This window comes from Monodelphis domestica, chromosome 1 (genome assembly GCF_027887165.1).
Source record: "Monodelphis domestica isolate mMonDom1 chromosome 1, mMonDom1.pri, whole genome shotgun sequence".
Classification (NCBI taxonomy): domain Eukaryota; kingdom Metazoa; phylum Chordata; class Mammalia; order Didelphimorphia; family Didelphidae; genus Monodelphis; species Monodelphis domestica.
In genome coordinates this window covers 679,826,290-679,848,693 of record NC_077227.1, presented here as the reverse complement: position 1 = coordinate 679,848,693, position 22,404 = coordinate 679,826,290, and the positions used below count along the sequence as shown (strand labels likewise).

At 38.7% G+C, this 22,404-nt stretch overlaps 1 protein-coding gene across 3 annotated transcripts in view; it reads right to left on the bottom strand.

Moving 5' to 3' along the window:
• Positions 1–22,404, bottom strand: part of LOC100617891 (zinc finger protein 69 homolog) — an 81,230-nt gene that overhangs the window by 57,798 nt on the left and 1,028 nt on the right. The window contains exons 1-3 of one of the 3 annotated variants that reach the window (XR_008912154.1): positions 11,448–21,771; positions 8,690–8,915; positions 6,781–6,866 (exon numbers count right to left, since the gene is read on the bottom strand). Coding sequence is in view for 2 of the 3 variants with exons in the window: in XM_056798863.1 (XP_056654841.1) it covers positions 6,781–6,866; positions 8,690–8,762 (159 nt within the window). In the remaining variant the exon portion in view is untranslated. Of the gene's footprint in view, positions 1–6,780; positions 6,867–8,689; positions 8,916–9,870; positions 9,974–11,447; positions 21,772–22,404 lie in introns of those variants that run through there. The other 2 variants (XM_056798863.1, XM_056798909.1) reach the window with 2 other exon arrangements.

Genomic DNA, 22,404 nt, shown 5'->3' with positions numbered 1-22,404 from the left:
CCCATTCCTTCTAAATCTATATTTTTTCTTTACTGTGCCCTTTAGTCTCTCTCCCCTTACCCTATTCTCCTCTAACTTTTCTAAAATTTCAATCAGGTCCTTGATTTTATTTTGTTTATTTTTTATTTGTCTTTATTTAAAAGAGATATATTACTTCTTTTGATAACATTTAACTTTCCCTTTAAATATATAGTTAAGCCATTTGGTGCATATGTTAGATATTTAATTTAATCCTTTGGCTCTGGTACCTTTCAACATAATGTAATTACTATAGGATTTAAATTAATGACCAATACTTCAAGTATTATATTTTATAAAGTTTACTTATAATCACTAGAAATAAAGTAATAAAAAAGTAATTATCTAACAAGATAAGACTACGTGGCTAAATTCTCCTTCCTGTTTAAAAAAAAAAAACACTGGCAGCCCCTGTGATTACAGGAAGAAGAGCACTAGAGACAGGGCTAAACCAAATTTATAATCTCCCTACATCAGTATGTAACGTGAGAAGGAACATGGGATGCCGGGAATTGGAGTTCTAGGATACAGAAATTAATTACACATTACCTGGTTTATCTCAAAACTAAAACTTTGTTTTTTGTTACTGCCTTGCCTGAGATCATAATTGCTACTTCCACCTTTTTAAGTTTAAAAAAATTCCTTATTTTAACTTTGTGAGAATCTTTGTTTCAATTTTGTTTTAAACAGCATATTTTGGATACAGCTTGAGTTCATCACATTCACAGTGCTGACTATTAAATATGTGTTTTCCTTCATCCTATTCTCTTATACCTTTCCCTATTTTACAGCTCTACTTTACAAAGAAGTTATTGAGGAATGTGCATTCCACATCATTATTCTGGGCTTGAAGCAATCTACTTCTGTTTCCCTACTTGTTACTTTATCCAACTAAGAAACAATCAGAGGTTCTTACCCTTTCTTTCTTTCCTTTTAATCCTTGTTTGTGATCGACCCTCCATGATTACAGTTTTGCTTGTGATTAATCTCTCCATGATTTTAACCTACCTCTTATTTTCTATTTCTCCCTATTCCCTCCTATTTTTCCAATGAGTGAAATGTACATCAGTACCCAACTCTGTATGTCTGTATTCTCATCTACTTTGACAAACTCAGATATAATTGAGGTTCAAATATTGCCTGCTTCCCAGCCACTCTTCCAAATTTATATTAGCTTTTAATTATATAGCATTATCATGTAAAATAACTTCCCATCCCCTTTGCTTGCGACTTCATTTCTGCCTCCTTTTCACCTTTTAAAAGCATCAAAACATAACAAAATAACTTACAGACTTTGCATCTTATTTAACTCCCTCTATGACCCCTGGAGACATTGATTCTGAGGGGATATATATCTTCCCTCACTACTCGAATGTAAAATCTTCAACTTTTTTTAGTCCTGATTGTTTACTCATGTTTACCTTTTTAGGTTTCTCTTGACTCTTATGGTTGTTCTTCAAAGTTTCTCTTCAACTCTGAACTTTTCATCAATAATTCTTGGAACTTCTTTTCCAATAAAGGTCTCCTATACAATTATATCAGTTTTGCTGGATAAGTTCTTCTTTTGCCTCTGGGACTACTGTATTTCAAATTCTCCACTCCTTTACTGTAATATTGTTAAATTTTGTGTAATCTTGGCTGTAACTTCTTAGTACTTGAATTCTCTTTCTGGCTGCTTATCAGAAGTTTTGTTTTTTTTTTCTTTGATCAAGAAAATTTGGATTTTGTCTTTGATGTTCTTGGAAGCTTTCATTTTGTTTTTTTCAGGAGCTGACAAATAAATTTTCTCTTTTCACTTTGCCCTCTGGTTCTATGAGTTCTGAAAAGTTTTATTTCATGTTTCTTGACATATGATATCCAGTCTTTGGGAAGAGAAAGGGTCATGGTTTTGAGTGGTACGATTTCACTCATGAAATCATTTAAACTTTTTAACTCTTGCTTTATGGTTACCAGGAATTCTAGTTAAACTGTGTCCACATTGTGTTCTTCTTTGAGGCTTTACCTGTAGATGTTTTAGAGTTGTAAAATGGAGATTTGAACCCTGGACTTCAATTCCCCAGAATCCCTAAATTCCTTATAATCTCACCTGAGTCCTCACCTAAGTGCAAGAACACAATTTAGTGTTTAAAGGGCTCTCTACCTCCCAAGCTCTCTCTTCTTCCGCTTCTAAGCACATGCATCTCTTTACTCGGCATGCAAGATGTAGTAAGTGAATTGTGAATGGGCTAATCAGCCCTAGGCAAGTGCTTTTATTATTTTGTATTTTCTTTATTCCTTGATTTCTAATAATCTTTAATAAACCTCATAAAATATAATATTTTTATCAGTAGAAACTAATTTAATTTTTACAGTTTGGCTGACCATGTCAATTGTGACGAAATACCCTCAGTATTCTTAACTTTCCTAAATCTTTTCTCTACTGTGACTAAGTACAGCTTTTAATAGCTACTGTCTAGATTTTTTTTAAGCCATGTTGCTCCAAGGATATTCAGAAAAGCCTCTTGATCAGCTCTGCTTCTGCTGCCTGCTCTTGCTTCCTGCTATCCCCAATTGCCTCTCCACACCTTCTTGACCAAGATAGCTCACCTGGTCCCAGCCCTGCCCATCCTGGCTCCAGCTCCGACTCCTGTTCCTGCTCCTGGCCTCTCTCTCACTCACCTGGCCCAGCTGATCCCTGGCCCCAGCAACTCTGGCCTCCAACCCAGATCGCTCATCGCTCCAGGCTGCTGGTAGCTGTCCTTTGTGTCTGTCTTCAGAATCAAACACCAGCTGGTAAAAACAGGGGTGATTTTTCCTTGGGCTACAATTAGCCTCCATGTGGTGGCAGGGGACAATGGGGGGGGGGGGGTACAACGAGGAGAAGGAAGAGGCTTTTCCAAACAGGAAGTTACAAGCATGGCTTATTTCAAAGAGTATCTTTTGAATGCACTGGTCCTTTTATTTATCTCACCTGAGATTCAGGAGAGAATTTCAACTTCCTGCAATTCTTTGGTCCAATTTGAGATTCCAAAAATCCACCCACACTATGGGGGAGCAGCTCAGTAGCTCAGTGGATTGAGAGCCAGGCCTAGAGATGGGAGGTCCTGAGTAGAACTGAGTAGATCTGGCCTTGGACAGTTCTGGGCAAGCTACTTGACCCCCATTTCCTATCCTGTACCAATTTTCTGCCTTCTGACAATAGGCATCTAAATGGATAAAAAAAAAACAGCAAATGTTAAAGAGACTGGAGGTTATATTTTTAAGGCATTTCAGACTCCAATGTTTTATAAAAATCTCTGTATTTTATTGCATTTTGCTGATTGTTTTGTTTAAGATTTAATTTTGTTGATTTTAAGTTCATATATTAATGTATTCAATACTATTCTGTTACACTGAATCATTTTAATGTACTGGGTTTTAACTACTGTTAAATTCTGTTGCTTTTCTCCTATAACTACACTGAACAAATATTATTGAATAAGCCCATATATAAAAACAGCCATTTTCTGTTTTGAATTTGTAAACTGTCACAAAGAGGATAGATGGACTTCATCAGAACTGGTTATAATTGTATAAGAACCTTTGGAAAATTTAATGAGCTAAATATCTCAAATTTATTTTAAGGGGTCTTTAGACATGATTTTTAGAATTTTTTTTAACAATCTCTGCTCATTTTGCCTGCCCATAACAGGAGGTAAGGTTCGTCTTAGTAGCTGAAGTGAAATACAAATTTAATCCCCACCTCCCACATTTACAAAAATATGAATGGATGGGACATCATAGTCTCATACCAAAGGAGCTGGGAAGTTAATCCCAGGGCATTGTACACCTAGATGACTCCCAAAAGAGGAGCATCTCTCATTTATAACTCTTCAGCTCACTTTACCTAACATCAATAGTACAGGGGTTTGGATTTTTCCTAGACTCCTCTGCCACATTTTTTGTAATGATATCTAGATTTCTTGATGATATTCTAAACCCAAATGAGTTTTACTTTGTTTAAAAATGTTTACCAAGTTTGAAAGATTTGCTACACCTGAAAAACTTGTGACAAGTATCCATTTTCTTTAAATGTCATACAGTAGACTCATATAAAATATGATAGTGGGCTTGTTTGCTATTGTATTTAACTGGGCTATTGAGAATTTTGGGGATATTGATACCTCCATATTTGTACTACTGTTCTTTATTAAAAAAAACTGTTACCTTGTAAAATTTATTTGCTTGTACTCACAGTGGATCATGGCCAGATATGAAGAGGAAATGGATCTCATTTTTGGTGAGAAAGCCTTGTATTCTATAAGCTATATTTTTCAATTTTAAAACTCTTTTATTATTATATATTTCTTGCATGTACAATATACTATTTCAGTTTTTTTATTTTTTCTCTCCTTTTTATATTTGAAGCACATGCCACCAATATTAAGATTTTCTTTAATTTTTTTTAATTTAGCATATATGTAATATAAGTTTAAAATACATTTGCTATAATGTCAATGCATGCCCCAAAAGCTTGAGACTATAAAAATGATGTCACTAATTGTTTAAAAAAATATGGGACTTTGATTAATGATTCTGTCTGATTCCAGGACAAGATATAGAAAAGGAGCCATTGAACAGGGCCAAAGAAGCACAAAGCTAAACTTGAATAGTGCCAAAAAGAGCACACAGGAAATATTAATGTGGACTTGAGGTTGTGAAGCTTGACATATGTTAAGTTGTAGGCCTTCCTTGTATCCACACTCTTTGTGAAAATACTTACAGACTAGTATCTCAAATTTGGCTCCTACCTGGCTCCTATAATCTAGTCCCTTTTCTGTCTTTCATAGCGTGGTAACTTTCTGTAATCCTGGCTACTGACTGGGTAAATGCTTAATTGCTTATATCATTTTAATTGGGCCCTGATTCAACCAGACTCAAGACAGAAAAGTTCATAAAAGACATAATAGATGATTTTGATTATAAGGAATTTTAAAAGAATCTGAAGAAACAAAAATACAGTTAAAATTAGAAGAAAAGATATGGAGATTAGGAAAAACACTTTGCATTAAGTATATTTAGTAAACCTTGACATCCAACAATCTATAGAGTTGACAGAAATATGTAGCATTAAGGGAGCACTCCTCAATAGACTGAATCTGTCAGAGCGCTATTTTCAAAAAGAGAAAACACAAATTACCAAAAGCCAGGTCAAAAAAAGTTCAAAAACAGAAAAATATAAATTAAAACACCCTGATTAGTCCAAGAGAACAGATGATCTAACATACCTCCCTCTTTTTAGTACAGAGACAGAGAGAATGTATGGTTACAGAATGTTTCATAATTAGTCACAGTATCAGTTGGTTACAATCAACTTCTTTTGTCTTTGTTATAGGAGATTTAGTGGATGATTACTGAAATATAAAAACAAAAAGGGAGGCATACAACTTATTCAAACAAATGAAACAATCCTGAGGTATCAGTTCATACCCATCAAGCTAATAAATATGCAAAAAAAGGGAAAACTCATTGTTTGGGGAATATGGAAAAGGCAGAATATTGTTTCATTGCAGGTAAAGTTATTTCAAATATTGTGGAAAATAATTTGGAATTATGCAAGAAAAAAGGTACCAAGATGTCCATGAGTACAGAAATGTTCATGGTAGTATTATGTGTAATAACAAAAAGCTAGAATTAAATATAACCAATGGCTGAGAAATAGCTGAAAATTTCTGGCATACAAATATAATTAAATATTATGTATTCATAAGGAATGAAGAACATGAAATGTTCATAAAACAGGAATACTTGTATGAAAGAATGAAGGAAAAAAGAAAGCAGAGCAAAAAGAATATAATGTCTACAATGATGTCGATGAAGTTAACGTGGAGAGGAAACAAAATTCTGGTCAAATAAAATTGTCCGTGTTGGAAACATGCTGCTGAAGAACCCATCTTGCCATGGTTAATGATCAAAAACTGTTTCATGAAATTCTGTAAAATTAATTTCAGAATCAGGGTTGTTTGCGTGTTTGTTGGGAAGTGTCTGCCATATTAAAACAAAATATGCAAAACAATTTCTTTAATGGAACAGAAAATTCAACAAACTCCATCTCATGGAGTGTACTTTAAACACATAATCTTTGCCCTCAAGATTAAAAGTTGCACACACACACAGGGGAGACTAAGTACACAAGAAATAACAATTATAATTATTACTTTTATTAGGCATTTAAAAAGTTTAAGTTAACAACATAAGGGTTTGTTTAGGTATCTGTTAGGAAGTTTCTACTGCATAAAAACAAAATATATCAAAAAAAATTTTTTAAACCATGTTTCCTACCTTTTTAGAATACCTCTGAGAACAAGGACTGTATCTTCACTCATGCATTATATTTTATGCCCCTATTAAGTGTAAGGTACTCAACAAGGTGCTGATTATACAAAGACAAAAACTAAATAATCTCTGCCCTCAATGGGCTTACATTCTACTGGGAATAAACAATATGTGTCTTCTACTTCTGCTTTGCTCACAGGCCCTACTCACAACAGTAAGTACACAAAGGCCTGAATAATTGGTTGAATGAACAAGTAAAGGTTGGGCAGAGACAGGAATACTAAGAAAGGAAACTAAGCAAGCTGGGAAGACTAGTTTGGAATCTTCATCAACCAGCCTTCTGGTAAAAATAATTTGGGCTCAGGTCCAATGAGTTGGACAAGGAATCTTCAGAACTTGAGAAGGACACCTTTATACTCTTTGAAAAATGACATGGTATTTAAGGAGAAGGAAGAAACCCCAGCTCACCTGGGATCTGGATGCCAGGAGCCCAGAGGTCATTTCGTCCACCTCTGTGCTCTGTTTAGGGAGAAAGTCATACTTCTCAGGCAGAGCTGGGAAAGAAAAAAGAAGCATAAAAGAAACTGTTCTACAATTCTCAACCCAATAAGGTTAGAAATGGAAACATTCCCTTTGTATTTGACCACCTCCCCAATCATATACAGATTAAAAGGGGCCCAGGAGAATTCCAATCCCCTTGAATCTACCCTGTGGTATAAGCAGTGCCAGAGGACAGAACTTCATGCATTTTGAGAAGCAGATCACACAACTTGAATTCATAGCTCTGTTCCCATGTGCACTGATAATGAATGTGTAATACATTCTCTGCTTTAGGTGCCTCCTCTTTTCATGAAGAAAAATATTCCCATTTGCCTCCCTAGTTCAATCTTCCAGATTCTTTAGGGAAAACAACTTAATACATTGATTTTATTTTTGGTGAGGCAGTATGGCCTAAAAGAAAAAGTACACAACTAAAGTCAGATTATAGGCCTGGGTCTATCATTAATTTGCTGTGGGATTTAACACAATATTAGCTTTACCCCTCCAACCATAATTTGTGCATTTGTAAAAGGAACATTAATATATATATCCTACCTCTTGTTTTTGTGAAGACAAAGTAATAGAACAGAAAGATTTTTGTTAAGTAAAAAGTTAAATTCATAAACACACTGCAAATACAGATGTCACAGATACCAAAAAAGGAAAGGTTTATAAAAGGGTGGGTGATTAAGCTATTGTCTCCCATATGAATAACAAATGGAAGGAGAATGGACTCCTGGATTCAGAGCACATAGTTGAAATCTCATCTCCAATATTTTTCATTTGTGTTCTTCAATTTCTACATCTAAATCTATGATCTTAATGTTGTCTTACAAGGGCTTTTCCCCTCCAATACAGAAGAACTAGAAGGGGAGACCAAGGCTAAATACTTCAGGGAAGCATACTAAAGCTATGTATCAACATACCTGCTCATTGAGCCCACCATACCCTGAAGCCAACAAGACCTTCTTCTCCCCAACTCTACACAAGAGAATAAGAACTACACAGTAGAAAAAGTTTCCCTCTCCTGTTCAGAAAATACTGAAAAGGCTGTGCAATGGTATCATAAGGCTGGCTACATATGTCACAATTCTGATTTTCTAATGTGTTCTGGAGAAAAACTTTTCCCCTACACCACTGCAACCATTACCCAATTAACAATAACAGTCTTATCCATCTAGTATCCAAATTCCTAAGCCAGAACTTCCTTAGGATTATTTGCATAAATAAAGGGGGAAAAGGAAGGGTAGATACCAACGTTCTGATTTGGAAGCTTTGGGGTTAGGTTACCCAGACAGTGTTTAGAAGATGGAAAGGAGCAAGGGTCAGGCATAATTACAAGCTGGGGGCAGTCATTGTCTGCTGCATCAGAAAACTACACTGGAAATTTTTAACTTTTCTGCTTTTTTATGCAATATTATTTCTTTTTCTTTTCTGTTTTCTTTTCATGAAAGTTCCTTTTGGAAAAACTACAACCTTTTTTAACCGAATAAAGAGGGTAGTATTTTTGTTTTTGTTTTTCTCCACCATATATTCACCAGGATAGACTGAGGAAGAATCTCCTAGATACCTTGTCAGCAGTCAAGGGACTGAATCAGCCTAAGACAGAAAAGAAGTGGATATGGGACAGATGAAGAGAGAATGGGGGAGTCAAGGGAAAGATGGAAATCAGAAAGGAAGAATCAAGGTGGAATACTAGAATTAGAGTCAACTATGGATTTTGATCATGTCCTTCCTGACCTGTTCACCTACATACCCTCCCTTAGGTAACTGTTTGCCTTTGTCACACTGCTGAGATTACTTCCCCTCCCCAACCCCAACAGTCAGTAATCCTCACCTTTCTTCTCAAACATGTTCACCAAATCTCCAACAGACACTCCTTTGTTGTTCCCTGGATACTTTGATTTCATCCAAGCACCATCTCCTGGGGTAAGATGCTCAGGAATTGTTCCAGGGGTCTTGACTTCAGGCAAGGACTCTCAAGAAAGCCCCAGCCTGTGGACTTCTGAGAAACTCCTTCTTCAGGGGTGGCCCTTTCCACTTTCACCTTCTTTGGGAAATCTCTAGATAAAGAAAGGTAAAGTTGCCTTTAAGTAGGACCTTCTTGACTCTGGGGTTCAGATCTCAATCCCCTACATAGAATATAGCCTTTGATGTCCCAGGCTGCATCCCTTAAAACTCTTCTAGGGCTGTTGTAGGCAAAGGGCTGAATCACAGGAAGAGGTTAGTAGCCTGTTCCTGAGACAGCTAGAGATACACCACAAATAAATCCCACTTAATAAGTTGCATTCACTTAGCAATTAGCTCATCACTAGGGTTCCTAGGTCTTATGGGAGACCCAAGCATGAGCCCTCAAAGAGTTTACAATCTGATAAGTAAAGCCGCAGGGGGAGCACACTCAACAGGCATACACCTAGGCATGGTGCACGCACAAAGATGCAAGCACGCAGACAGAAGGGGCTCCTCTCCCTTCTCACCCGAGACAGAAACGGATTCACAGAAATGGGGTTCCTCCAAATGCTGACAGACAGGCACCCAAACACAGAACACGACCACTCCCCCCTCACACTTGCAGCACGGACACCGGGCTCTTCTCTACTACACACCAACATAAACAGGGCTTGTCTTTCTCATCTAAACAGACCTAGAGCTCAGCTCCGCACCTATAGGGAGAGGCGGGTCATTCCCCCCCCCCCCTTTTGCTCTCTGCTGGTCTCACGCACATACCCATGAATACCCACCCGCTCGTGCCCAGGTGCGCGCGCGTGCACACTCACACTCTCCCCTTTCCTTGTCCTGTTCAAGCTACACACAACTTCAAGGAGCCTTGTCTCTTTTCACACTTTCATACACAAAGCTACCGAGGTCCACTTTCTTCAGAGGACGCACAGACACAGGAACATAGAGCCTCCATCCTCTCCTGTGCTCACTCTTCCTCCCCTCTCACACAGACACAAGTCTCCTCTCCTGCTGGATATACACATGCCCGGAGCTTCTCTTGCTCCTCTTTTCACTTACACAGGCACAGAGACATAGAGGTCCTCTCTTCACACCCTCATTCCTCTCTCCTCTCTTACACACAGGCACCCGTACACAGATGCAGACACCCTGAGCCTCTTTCACTCATGGACTGCGCTTCCCTCCCCCCACCCCACCCGCCCGCCCCAAGACTCTTCGCACACATGACATAGGCTCCCTCCTCTTTTCTCAAACTGCCTGTCCATAGAGCTCCTCTTTTTACACATACACACGCCAAGCTCCTCTATTCTCACAGATTCTTCACACATACAGTACATCTAGCTCACACACAAATCTTCTACCCCCCTCCCCCACTCTCCCACACGGAATACATCCGGTATTCCACCGCTTTTTACTCACACAAACACTGACCCAGAGTTCCTCTCTTCTCACACTAACATAAACAGATTCACACGAAGAGTATACTCTCATCTCCTCACACAGAGAAGGCGCTTGTCTCTTCACAAGCTCCCTGAACCCGACTCCTCGCTTCTCCCTGAAACACATCCTGAGATCTCCCTCTCCCTCTCCCTCTTCCTCTCCCTCTCTCTGTATCTCTCTCTCCCTACCTCCTTCCTTCCTTCCCTCCTTCCCTTTTTCCCTCCCTCCCTCCCTCCCTCTCTCTCTCTCTCTCTCTCTCTCTCTCTCTCTCTCTCTCTCTCTCTCTCTCTCTCTCTCACACACACACACACTCATACACACACACACACACACACACACACAGAGCTCCACTCCTCTTGGTCACACCTACAAATACAGGTTTCTTCTTAAACAGACAGAACTCTTCACACCCAGAGACTCTTGCCACAATCTCATACACAGCAATCTTCCCCTCGCATACTTCATATATATTTACACACAAAGTTCCTCTCTCCACACATAGACGTGCGCTTGCACACACACACACACACACACACACACACACACAAAGGTTCACTTGTCTTTCAGGTCCATTTTCTATAAGCCTTTCCCTGCTTCCTTAATAACAGTCCTTTCCTCCACTGATTATCTACAGTTGCTCCTGAATTGAACTTATTTGCACATATTTATTTGCCTATTGCCTCTATTAGTTTATAGACTCCTGGAGAGCTGAGACTGTTTTTTTGCTTTTCTTTGTCCCCAGACCTTAGTACAATGTCTGGATATAGGAGGTTCTCAATAAATGCTTTGACATGATAGACACACACAGCTCTCTTCCTCTGTCTCAGACACAAGGCCACTTGTATGCAGACCATAAAACATACACACACACCAGCAGGGCTCTGCTTGCTTTTTCTCAAAGAGACATAGCTCTTCACACACAAAGACAAGGACTCAGGGCTCTTCTTTCACACATGCACATACATATACATGGGGCTCTTCTCTGACAGTGCTAATCTCCCCTTCTCCCTTACACACTTGCATACAGCACTCCCCCTCCTCTCACTCTCGAGAGACATATACACATACACACACACACTCATGCTTGTGGTTCTTTGCCCTCTCTTTACAGACAGATGGATAGACACAGACACATGGATTGAAGTTCCTTTCCTCTTCTAATATAGAGTCAAGACCAATGACAGCATCACACCTACCTTCAGTCCCTCAGAATTCTATCCTCCCTAGATCCCTCTAACCCCTGCCCAGGATGTTCTACCTCTCCCTCCCTGTGTCTGCGTCCTCAGGAGGAGGAGCCTGAAGAGACTCAGTACCCTGAAGCCACCAGAGAACAAAGGCACCAGCGACTGCCACGTAGCCAAACTATAGTTCCTGACACCTGCAGAGCTGAGGAACTACCCTTCCCAGAAGCCTTCTGGTCAAAGCACTTCATGTCCAGATTTCATTCCCAGAGGGCACAGAGAAAAAAGCCCTTGGAGCTTGGATCCAAAAGGGTTTCTAAAAATGGAGTTGTCAACAAGTAATCAGCATCCTGGGAAATGTAGTTTGCACCTCCCTTTGGCCCTTACAGACTACTCTTCTGTTACATTTGAAGACACCTGTAATAGTTTGGGGCTGATTCTAAATCTAATAGAAAATCTAAATTGAATTCTAGTTTATAAGATCAAAGGATCATATACTTATTCTTGATCTCTTGCTAGTTCATCATCCATGCCATGCCTGCTGACTATAGGTGTCTGGAAAGGCTCTGCCTGGGGCCTTCATCTTTTCTCCTTCCATACTATTTTGCTTGAGATCTCACCCATTTTAATTAGATTTATGAAATCTTAACCTCTCTCCTGAGCACCATTCTCGTGTCACCAATTTTTGGAACATGTCCAAAAAAATTCTCCATAAAACACATTTTCCCTTCTTCCCTATGACTATTCTGGGTGCAATTCTTCCAGCCAATCAGATTGGCAGCCTCAGGGCCATTCACCCCACATATGTAATCTGCTTGTTGTCTTGCTATTTTTACCTTTAAATCATCTTTCACATAAGTCCCCTTCTCACCATTCACACAGCCACCATCCTAGCCAGTATGGATCCTCATCATCTCTCATCTTAAGTATTACAATAACCTTCTGGTTGATCACCATCTATCTCTTCTCTCCTCACTGCAATATATCCTCTACTTGGTTGCCAAAGTGCCTTTCTTAAAACTCAAGCCTAACCCTTTAGATCAATCTCCTCCTTCAATAAATGTCATTGGCTCCATAAGCTCTAGGATCAAAAAGGAAGTGCATTGTTTGGCATTTAAAGCTCTTCACAATGCATCCCTTTTCTACCTTTCTAGTTTTCTTATACTTTGCTCCCCTCCAATGACTGATACCAGTCTTGCCATCCCTTGCACACAGCACTCCCATCTCTCAACAATATGCCTTTGTATTGGCTGTTCACCACACCTAGAATGCTCTTTCCTCAACTTTGCTTCTCATGTTCCCTGGTTTCCTTCTTTCCTCCCTATTTATATCCATCCCATTTCCCCCAGGAAGTCTTATTTTGACTCATTCTGTCCCATCTTCTCCCTCTACCTCATGAGGTTCTTCCCCTCTAAACTTACTTTCCACTTATTATTGTACATTACCTGCTTCATTAAAATATGAGCACCTTGAGGGCAACGACCACATTTTTGCCTTTCTTTGTGTCCCCCCTGGATTTAGCCTTGGTGCTGGCAGCACTTAGCAAGTGCTTATGGCAAAGCTGTTTGTATGGTGTATTAAATAGAACATGGACCTGCAGTTGAGGAGCTACTTCTGCCATGGACTACCTGTATAACCTTTAGCAAATCACTTAATCTCTATGGCCCTCCATTAATTTATCAGAGGATTAAAATGAATGGCATTTAAGATCCCTTCAGTTCTGAATCCATAATCATATGATCTAATCCAAACCATTCATTTTACAAAGGATTGTGGGTAGGGGCACATTCCTAGGACATTTTGTCCTAAGACAAAAAGAGCTTTAAAAACAAGTGTGGGTTCTTAATGTAAAATATTTATGTATGTGAATGTATTTACAACTATCCCTGCAGGCTCATTATTCAAGTCAAATCTCAAAATTGCATACAACTTTAAAAGCCATTTGGTCCAATTCATACCTGACCAGTAATCTCATCCTAGAAAAGTATTATGTGCCAAGCTCTTTACAAATGTTAGCTTTTTTGATACAACAACCCTGGGAGGTAGTTGGTATTACCCCAATTTTTATAGTTGATAAAACTGAGGGATAGGTTAAGGGATTTGCCTAGGATCACATTGCTAGCAAGTGTCAGAGATCAGATTTGATCTTAGGTCTTTTATATTCCAGGTCCAGTATTCTATCCACTGAACCACCCAGGAAACTTTGCTTATTCCACTTTGGATCAGTTCTGATTGTTATATAGCTTTTTGTATATGGAATCTAATCTCTCTGCAACATTGCTTAGTTCTTCCCTCTAGGGCCAGATTGTAAATCCTCTTCTATATGACATCTTGAATCTTGAAATTATTCCCCTTCTACTAACAGCCCCCTCCAGATCACTTTCCAACTTCTTACTCTACTAAACCTCATCACCTAGGGACATTTCCTTAAGCAAAAGGTTCTCTGATGCCAGGACTACAGATATGAAATTGTGAATTACCTGCATAGAGGTGGTAGATGAAGCCATAAGAATGAATGCAAATGCCAAAGAAGAAACTTCAGAGAAAGAAGAGGGTCAAAGTCAAACTATAGAATTCCATATTAAGGGTTGGAGAAGATGGAGAGCACATGATTAGAGATGTAAAACCAGGAAAGTGATGTCTTTGAAGTTGGGGGAGGAAAGAATGTAGTAGGATTGGTAAATTTCAGAGGTTAAGGCTATGGAGATTTTTAAAAGTCCATTGAATTTGGAGATTGGCAGGTAATTGGTAATCTTGCAATGAACTGCTTCCACAGAATAGGGGTTATACAATCAAGCTAAGGAAAAAGTTAGAGTATTGTAAGACTAAAAATGAATACTCCAAGTATTTAAATTTATAGGATTCAATAACAACGAAGGGAGAAAGAAAAAGAGTGATAGAGCAAAGAGTCAGAAGCCTGCCATGCTTGAGGCAAAGAAAAAAAGCCTCCCAGCGTGGTTTCAACAAATTTATAAACAGACCCACATCAGGGCATGATACAGGGATTCAAGAGAAGGGAACCCCGGGAAAAGTACAGAATGCTGGAAAATGAAGTCCCCAGGGTACAAATTTTTAAAACACATTGTATTAAGGAAATAGTGACAAGATATTTGACTTTTTCAAGAAGTATTGGAGAAGGGGAGGATGAATGGGTATTGTTAAGGGAAAAATTTAGGTTTGTGTAGCAGTTAAAATTAGTTTCTCTGCTAGAAGTATTATTTTTATGAGGTTTATTAAAGATTAAGAATTTAAAGAAAGTACAAGTAAGAAAGTTATAACAGATGCCCAGCGGCTGTTATAAAAAAGAATTTTCCTTAGTGGGTTTGGGCTCGAGAAGGATCAAGGAGTCTGAGAAAACAGGTGATAAATAAAGAGACACAGACAAGTCAATTTTATTATGGGATGGCATGAATCCCTGATGACATTCTCCTTAGAAAAATAATTAAAGGAAAATGTGAGAAGTAATGGAACACGTGGAAACAAGAGTTCCTAGACAGAAAATAGGATAAAAGTATCAAGTGTGAGAATGAAAAATCCAAAAGAGAAAATCAGCGGACTGCCTCCCATATCTATTTCATGGTGAATTGGGAGGTGCTCAATGAATAGGTAAGAAAGCATAGTTAATTCACATTGGATGGGATGGCAATGATGACACCTTCTGGGCGTGTTGACTTCAACCCACACTTTTGTAAATGAATTTGACTCCACACTAAATATTAATGAGTTTGACTCCATGCCAAATGTTAATGAATTTGCCTTGAACAAAGGCAGCATGGCTAGGTCAAGAGTCCGCCCACAAATATCAGAGTTTAACCATGTGTCTGATGACACAATATCCATTATATTTCTTAGATGTGAATATGCTTGGAATGCTACAAAAGCACGTGCCTAAGAGGGCCAAAAGGCCCATTCAATTTCACTTACATCATGAGAGACAGCTCTGCTTGGAAGTTGAAGTAGGAAGAGAGCTCAGTAGTCTTTTACAGCCAGTTAAATAGAAATTTTGATCTCGCCCAGGTGGAAATCTGAGTGAGATTAGAGGGCATCTCAGGAACTAGAGCAAGGATTTCTGAGGATTGAAGTCCGGGGTTCATATCTCCATTTTTACATTTCTCCGTTTGATCCTCTGGGAAAAAAGGTTTTTCCCAAAGGATCATGAAAACAAAATCAACTTAAAAGATTACAATAATTTGAGGATAAGAGGAAAAAAAAAAACACAAAACCAATAATTGCTAGACACATTGACAAAAAAGCCAGTTAGGGGGCAGTCCCCTTTGCCATGAAAGTCTACATACAAATAAATGTTCAATCAACCACACCCAAAGTTAATTTTGATCTTCTTGTGCAGCTTATGGTCCGGAGGCATCTTCATGGTGTCTTCTCCAACAGTTCAGTTTCTGGATTCGGAGAGATAGCATCTTTCTTTACCTAAAATTCTTCTCAAAAGGAATTTAAACTTTGCAATTTAAAATAATAATATTTTTACATTTCCCCATTAAAAGGGTGATTGAAAAACACGGGATCACTTAGGGATGCATGGCTGAGTTATGAGGTATATGAATCAACTGGCAAGAGATATTGAAAAGGCATCAGAAAAATCCAAATAAAAAAGAAAATTTCTGGATGAAAATATAGACTATCAGTCTTATGTGTAAAAATTCTAAGTCAAGGGAAAAAAAATCTATAACAGGTCCTTGAATCAGGGCCCAATTAAAATGATTTAAGCAATGATGCATTTACCCAGTCAGTAGCCAGTACTATAGAAAGTTGCCACACTATGAAAGACAGAAAAGGGACCAGATTATAGGAGCTAAGTAGGAGCCAAGTTTGGGGATACTCGTCTGTATTTTCAGAGTGAGTGTGGACACAAGGAAGGCCTATGTCTTAATAAATGTTAAACATCACAACCCTGAGTCTTCACACTAGGTTCAAGACCTTTGTATTGGCCAGAAGTGCATTAATCCGTCCTGGATTGGTTTATCTTTGGCCCTATGCAATGGCTCTTTTGTATATATCTTGTCCTGGAGTCAGACAGAATTATTAAGTAAAGTCCCATAAAGTTTTTTTAAAACAATTAGTGGCATCATGTTTATAGTCTCAAGCTTTTAGGGCATGCATTAGCAAATGTATTTTAAACTTATATTAGTGCAAAATCAAAAAGTTAAAGAAAATCTTAACGCTGGTGACGTGCTTCAAATATAAAAAGGAGAGAAAAAAATAAAAGAACTGAAATAGTATATTGCACATGCAAGAAAAATATAATAATAAAAGAGTTTAAAAAATAAAAATATAGCTTATAATCATTGACACTCTATGGCAGCTAAGAAAATATAGAATACAAGGCTTTCTCACCAAAAATGATATCCATTTCCTCTTCATACCTGGCCATGATCCACTGTATGAGCAAATGAATTTCACAAGGTATTTTTTTTTATAAAGAACAGTAGTACAAATATGTAGTTATCAATATCCCCCAAATTCTCAATAGCCCAGTTAATTACAATAGCAAACAAACACACTATCACATTTCACATAAGTTGCTGTATGGCATTTTTTAAAAGCCTATGAACTGAGGGATATTTGTCACAATTTTTACAAACATAGCAAATCTTTCAACCTTGGTAAACATAATTTTAAAGAAAGTAAAACTTATTTGGGTTTTGAACATCATCAAGAATTCTAGATATCATTTTGGTGGAGGTAAAATCAGCTGAAGTGTTTAAATGAGAGATGCTCCCTTTTTTGAAGGCTTCTAGGGGATACAAATGCGCTGGGATTAACTTCCCAACTTCTATTCACATTTTTAGAAATGCAGGAGTTGGGGATTAAATTGTATTTCACTTCAGCTGCTAGAATGGGCCTTACACCTCGTGTTAGGGGCAGGCAAAAATGACCAGAGATTGTTAAGAAAGTTTCTAAAAATCATGTCTAAAGAACCCTTAAAATCAGTAGAGATAGAGGTATTTAGCACATTAAATTTTCCAAAGGTTGTTATAGCAATTTTTCTGATGGAGTCCATCTATTCTCTATGTGATAATTTACAAAGTCAAAAACAGAAAAGCTGTTTTACATATGGGCCTATTCAAGTATGGTTATAGGGGAAAAGCAACAGAATTTAACAGTAGTTAAAACTCAATACATTAAAATGATTTAGTGTAACAGAAAAGTATGGAATGCAGTAATATATGAACTTAAAATCACAAAGTTAAATCTTAAAGAAAGCAAACAGTAAAATACAATAGAATACAGAGATTTTTATAAAACATTGGAGTCTGAAATGCCTTAAAAATATAACTTCCAGTCTCTTTAAAGTTCCTTGGGTTTTTATCCATTTAGATGCCTATTGTCAGAAGGCAGGAGATTGGTATGGGCTAGGTAATGGAGTTTAAGTGACCCACTCAGGGACCCACACTGCCAGCAAGTGTCTGAGGCCAGATATCAACCCAGGACCTCCCGTCTCTAGGCCTGGCTCTCAGTCCACTGAGATATCCAGCTGCCCCTCCAAAGTTAGCTAAAGAGTTGCAGAGAGCTGAATTTTTTTTTCTGAATCTCATGTGAAGTAAATGAAAGAACCAATATAGTTAAAAGATATCCTTTTAAATACCCCATGCTTGTAAGTTCCTGTTTGAAAAAGTCTCTTCCTTCTTTCCCTTTCTTTCTCCCCTCCTGTGATCCCCTGCCCCCCAGTCCATGTGGAGGCTAATCATAGCCTAAGGGAACATTACCTCCCCATCTTTACCAGCTGGTAGAAATGAGTCCTGGGCCTGGGGCCATGAGTGGTCTGCTCCGAGGCTAGAGTTTTCGAGGGGGGGGGGGGGGCAGCGGCGAGCTACCAGGTGATCTGAGATCTGAGTCAAACAGGTCTGGAAGCTGGGAACAGGAGCTGAGCCAGCCAGCCTGTGGGAAGGACTCAAGAAAGTACGAAGCGGATGGCTACAGGCCAGAGCTGATCAAGATGGTTTTCTAAAAAAGCATCTTGGAGAAACGTAGCTTAAAAAACAAACAAACTAGGCACTAGCTATTAAAGGCTGAACTTAGTTACAGTAGATCGGAAGATTGAGGGCATTTCGTTTTCCTGAAGTGGTTACGCCAAACTGTAGCAGTTAAAATTAGTTTCTCTGCTAGAAGTATTATATTTTATGAGGTTTATTAAAGTTTAAGAATTTAAAGAAAGTACAAGTAAGAAAGCATGTGCCTAGGAGGGCCTAAAGGCCCAATCAATTTCACTTACATCATGAGAGATGCGTCTGCTTGGAAGCGGAAGTAGGAAGAGAGCTCAGTAGGCTTTTACAGCCAGCTAAATAGAAATTTTGATCTCGCCCAGGTGGAAATCTGAGTGAGATTAGAGGGCATCTCAGGAACTAGAGCAAGGATTTCTGAGGATTGAAGTCCGGGGTTCAAATCTCCATTTTTACAGTTGAGACTATGTATATTTTTTAGTTGGTGCCAGGGATTTAAATTCTAAATCTCAATGAAAACTGAAGTCAGAATGGAATTTTATGGTGGTTTATTTACAATAGAAGCAAGAAATTAAGAATGAGGGAGAGAGAGGGAAAAAGGAAGAAGATCTGCTCCAGCCTGGTCTGAGTCAGGAGGAGTTCAGAGGCCTCAGCCAAGGGATCTTCCCAGAAGCTGTTTCCTCCAAAAAAAGCCACGGAAAGGAGAGTCAGAACTTACCACCTGATTGTCTCAAGGAAGCAGACTGAGGTCTCACACTTGAGTCCCTCCAAGTCAAGTTCCACCGCCACAGTCCTCTCACAGGAAGTGATGTGAAATATAAAGGCAGGTCTTTACATCACATGTACCAGTGGTGGCTTAAACTTGGCTTTGGACAGCCCAGGGGGTCAGTCAATTGTTTCTGACTTGTCACTTGCTAGCACATGCGGGTCATAGACCTTCTTCCCCCACACTAAATCTTTATACATTCCTGGTTACTAAAATTCCAAAGACTAAGCAAGGTGGAGTAAATCTAAAATTCACAGTATAGAGGTTCTTGTTCAGTTGTTTCAGTTGTATCTAACTTCATCATTCCATTTGGGAGTTTTAAGGATCCAGATAATTTAAAAAGCACATAAGGTAGTATGATATATGGAAAAGGACAGTAAGAGGGCCTGGGTTCAAATCTCACCTCTCCCACTTCTTACCTGCATAGCCTTGGGCAAATTAACCTCCTTTATCTCCAAAATGAGTTGTTTGGCCTACATTCATAATCCCATCATTAATTTGACTAGAATATAAGTCTGAAGGAGAAGGCTAGAGCCAGATAATATAGGATTTTAAATACCAAACTAGGAGGTTTACATTTTATTCTGTAAACAACAGGGAAGCACTGAAGTTTCTTGAGTTAAAGAGTGGTATGACAAGAGAAAAGAAATAAGTTTATTTCCTCTTGCACATGACAGTGCTTCATATACTTAAAGAGTGCTCATATTTACACTAAGTATTGTCTTCTCCAGGATCAATATCCCCAGTTTCTTAAAAGTTTCTTCATTCTTTATATGGGCCTTCCCTCATATAGACATTTTCTACTTGATTAGTATCTCCCTTAAAATGTAGTTCCTAGAATTATAATACTCCAGATATGGTCTCAACAGACCAGAGTACCAATATGCAGGGATTTGGCAGATGAACTACTTAGTCCTGGCCCCAAGTCTCCTTTAATGTAGCCTCAGATCTTTTTTTTTTTTTTTTTGGTTCTCAAAACATTCCTTGCAGTTGAATAAAGAAACTTCATCTTTGGACTCTGGACATTTTCTCTGGCTGTCCCTCCTGCTGAGAATGTTCTTTCTCCCCATCTCCACCAATTGGTTTCCTTCAAGTTCAGTTAAATCCTCATCTCCTCCAAGAAGGGTTTCCCAATTCCTCTTAATTATGTAGTTTATCTGTACATAGATTTTTCTGTTTTTTGCATGTTGTCTCCCACATTAGATTATGAATTCCATAAGTATAGGAACTGTCTTTTTCCTTTCTCTGTATCCTCAGTGCTTAGCAAAGTGTCTGGCAAATATAAGACTTCTTAATAAATGCTTACTGGCTGACACTTCTGGATAATTCTGGACTTGCAGTCCACTACAATTCCTGACTCTTTTTCCATGCAAACTACTGCCTAGTCTTATCTCCTTCATGTAATTTATCTTGACAGCATCTACTTCCAAGATCTATCCAGCATGCAGAAATTGGGTAGGCTATCTTCCAGTATCTCCACCAGCACCAGCTAGTTGCAAAGTGCAGACATGTCAATTTTAGGAAAAGATGGGAGTTCCTGGGGCATTTAAAAGGGCAATGGAGAGTCCAAATGAAAGCTATACATCTGGAATCCTCATCCGGCTAGCCATCTACAGACATGCATTGCCTTTGTATGGTATCTTGCTTATCGCTACATTCTCTGTCTTAACAGTGTCACTCCCAAGTTTTTCTACTGACATGTAGATTTAATAACAAATAAAATTTGATGATCTAGAGAAATGATTCATCTCAGATCCTACTTTTATAAGCTCAAAAGAGAAGGAGTTCATCATGAAAAAATTGCATCATCCAGCATTGCTATGGGGCCCTCTTCTCACAGGCCCTACTACCAATGTCCAAAGTCTGTATCTACACATAGTTCTTCCAGAAACTGTTAAAGATAGGAAGAAAAAAGTCCTACTTTTTAGAGATGGAGATGATCAAGGCGACATTGTAGTCATTTTGAAGCACCATTTTGAAGAAGCATGGTTGTTATCTCATCATGACCTATAGTAGAAATGTCAAACTCAAAACTCTTACGTGAGCAGATTAAAATGTCATTGGGAAATGTTTAACTAAATTAAAAAAAAAATACAACAGTGTTAATTTGTGGTTTTCTAAGTCACTATGTGGCCAGCAGGGGCCAATTCTATTTTAATTTGACACCACTGACCTACACAGACATTAAGAAAGTAGAATGCCTTAGGAATACAAATTCTAATAATGTTTAAGCTATAATAGCAGGCTCAGCTTCAATATCATGTGTGTTCCCTAACCTCACAATCTTCAGACAGAAACATTCATGAAGGTTCAGATCCAACTCAGAAGTCCCACTTATCAATAAGCTTTGTATCCATTAAACTAGATCTTTTACTGTTAAACTAAATTAATTGAATTTAATTTAATTAAACCAGATCCATCAACTAGATCTATTACTATTAATCCACTACAAGCCTGATTCTCAGTTCCTTACACCAGCTTCCTACTTACAGATATGTCACCTGGCAACTGTTTCTATATGTTTTGTTTCTCTGTCTCCTAAGCAGCAATGAATACTTCAGAATCAGAAAAGGAAGTTCTCTCCACCAAGTACTTGGCACTGCCAACTGGTTCAACTTTATAAATTTCATGTAATCTGCTTAAGATACATTACCATCTGCTTTGTTGCCATACCTGAAGGACCCCAGGAATTTCCACCTGAATGTAGGCTGAAATCTCCTGTGTGGTCTCCCCGATTTGAGTACTAGCTCTTGGAGAGCAGACTGCCTCTGCTTTACTCTGTATCCTCAATGCTCTGCATACAGTCTCTGCACTTTTTCCTTCATTCCAACTCTGCCCCTGAAGAAACTCTGGTTGCCACTACGTTTGCCCTTAAGCCAAAAAATAGGACATGGTCCAAACATGCTTCAAAAGCCTAGAGCAAATCGTGCCCACGGAAACCAAATCCAAAGCCAGCTAAACTAGGGTCTGGAAATGGAGTTCATAATAACAATCCTAAACTCCTAGGAATCATTTAGGATTAAAAACCGACAAGGTGAAGAAGATTCGTCACAAAAACTCCGCCAGAGGGGGGCGCTCGTCGGCGGCAACGGGTGTGTAAACTGCTGCTTCCCTCGCAATCCTTCCACTCTCTTTTCTCTCTCCTCGCCACCCAGGAGACCTCTTCTAGCTTTCCCTCGACCAACGTGGTCACATTTCTCTCCTCTCCCCAAATACAGGTATTTACACTTACACAGACACACTCTTC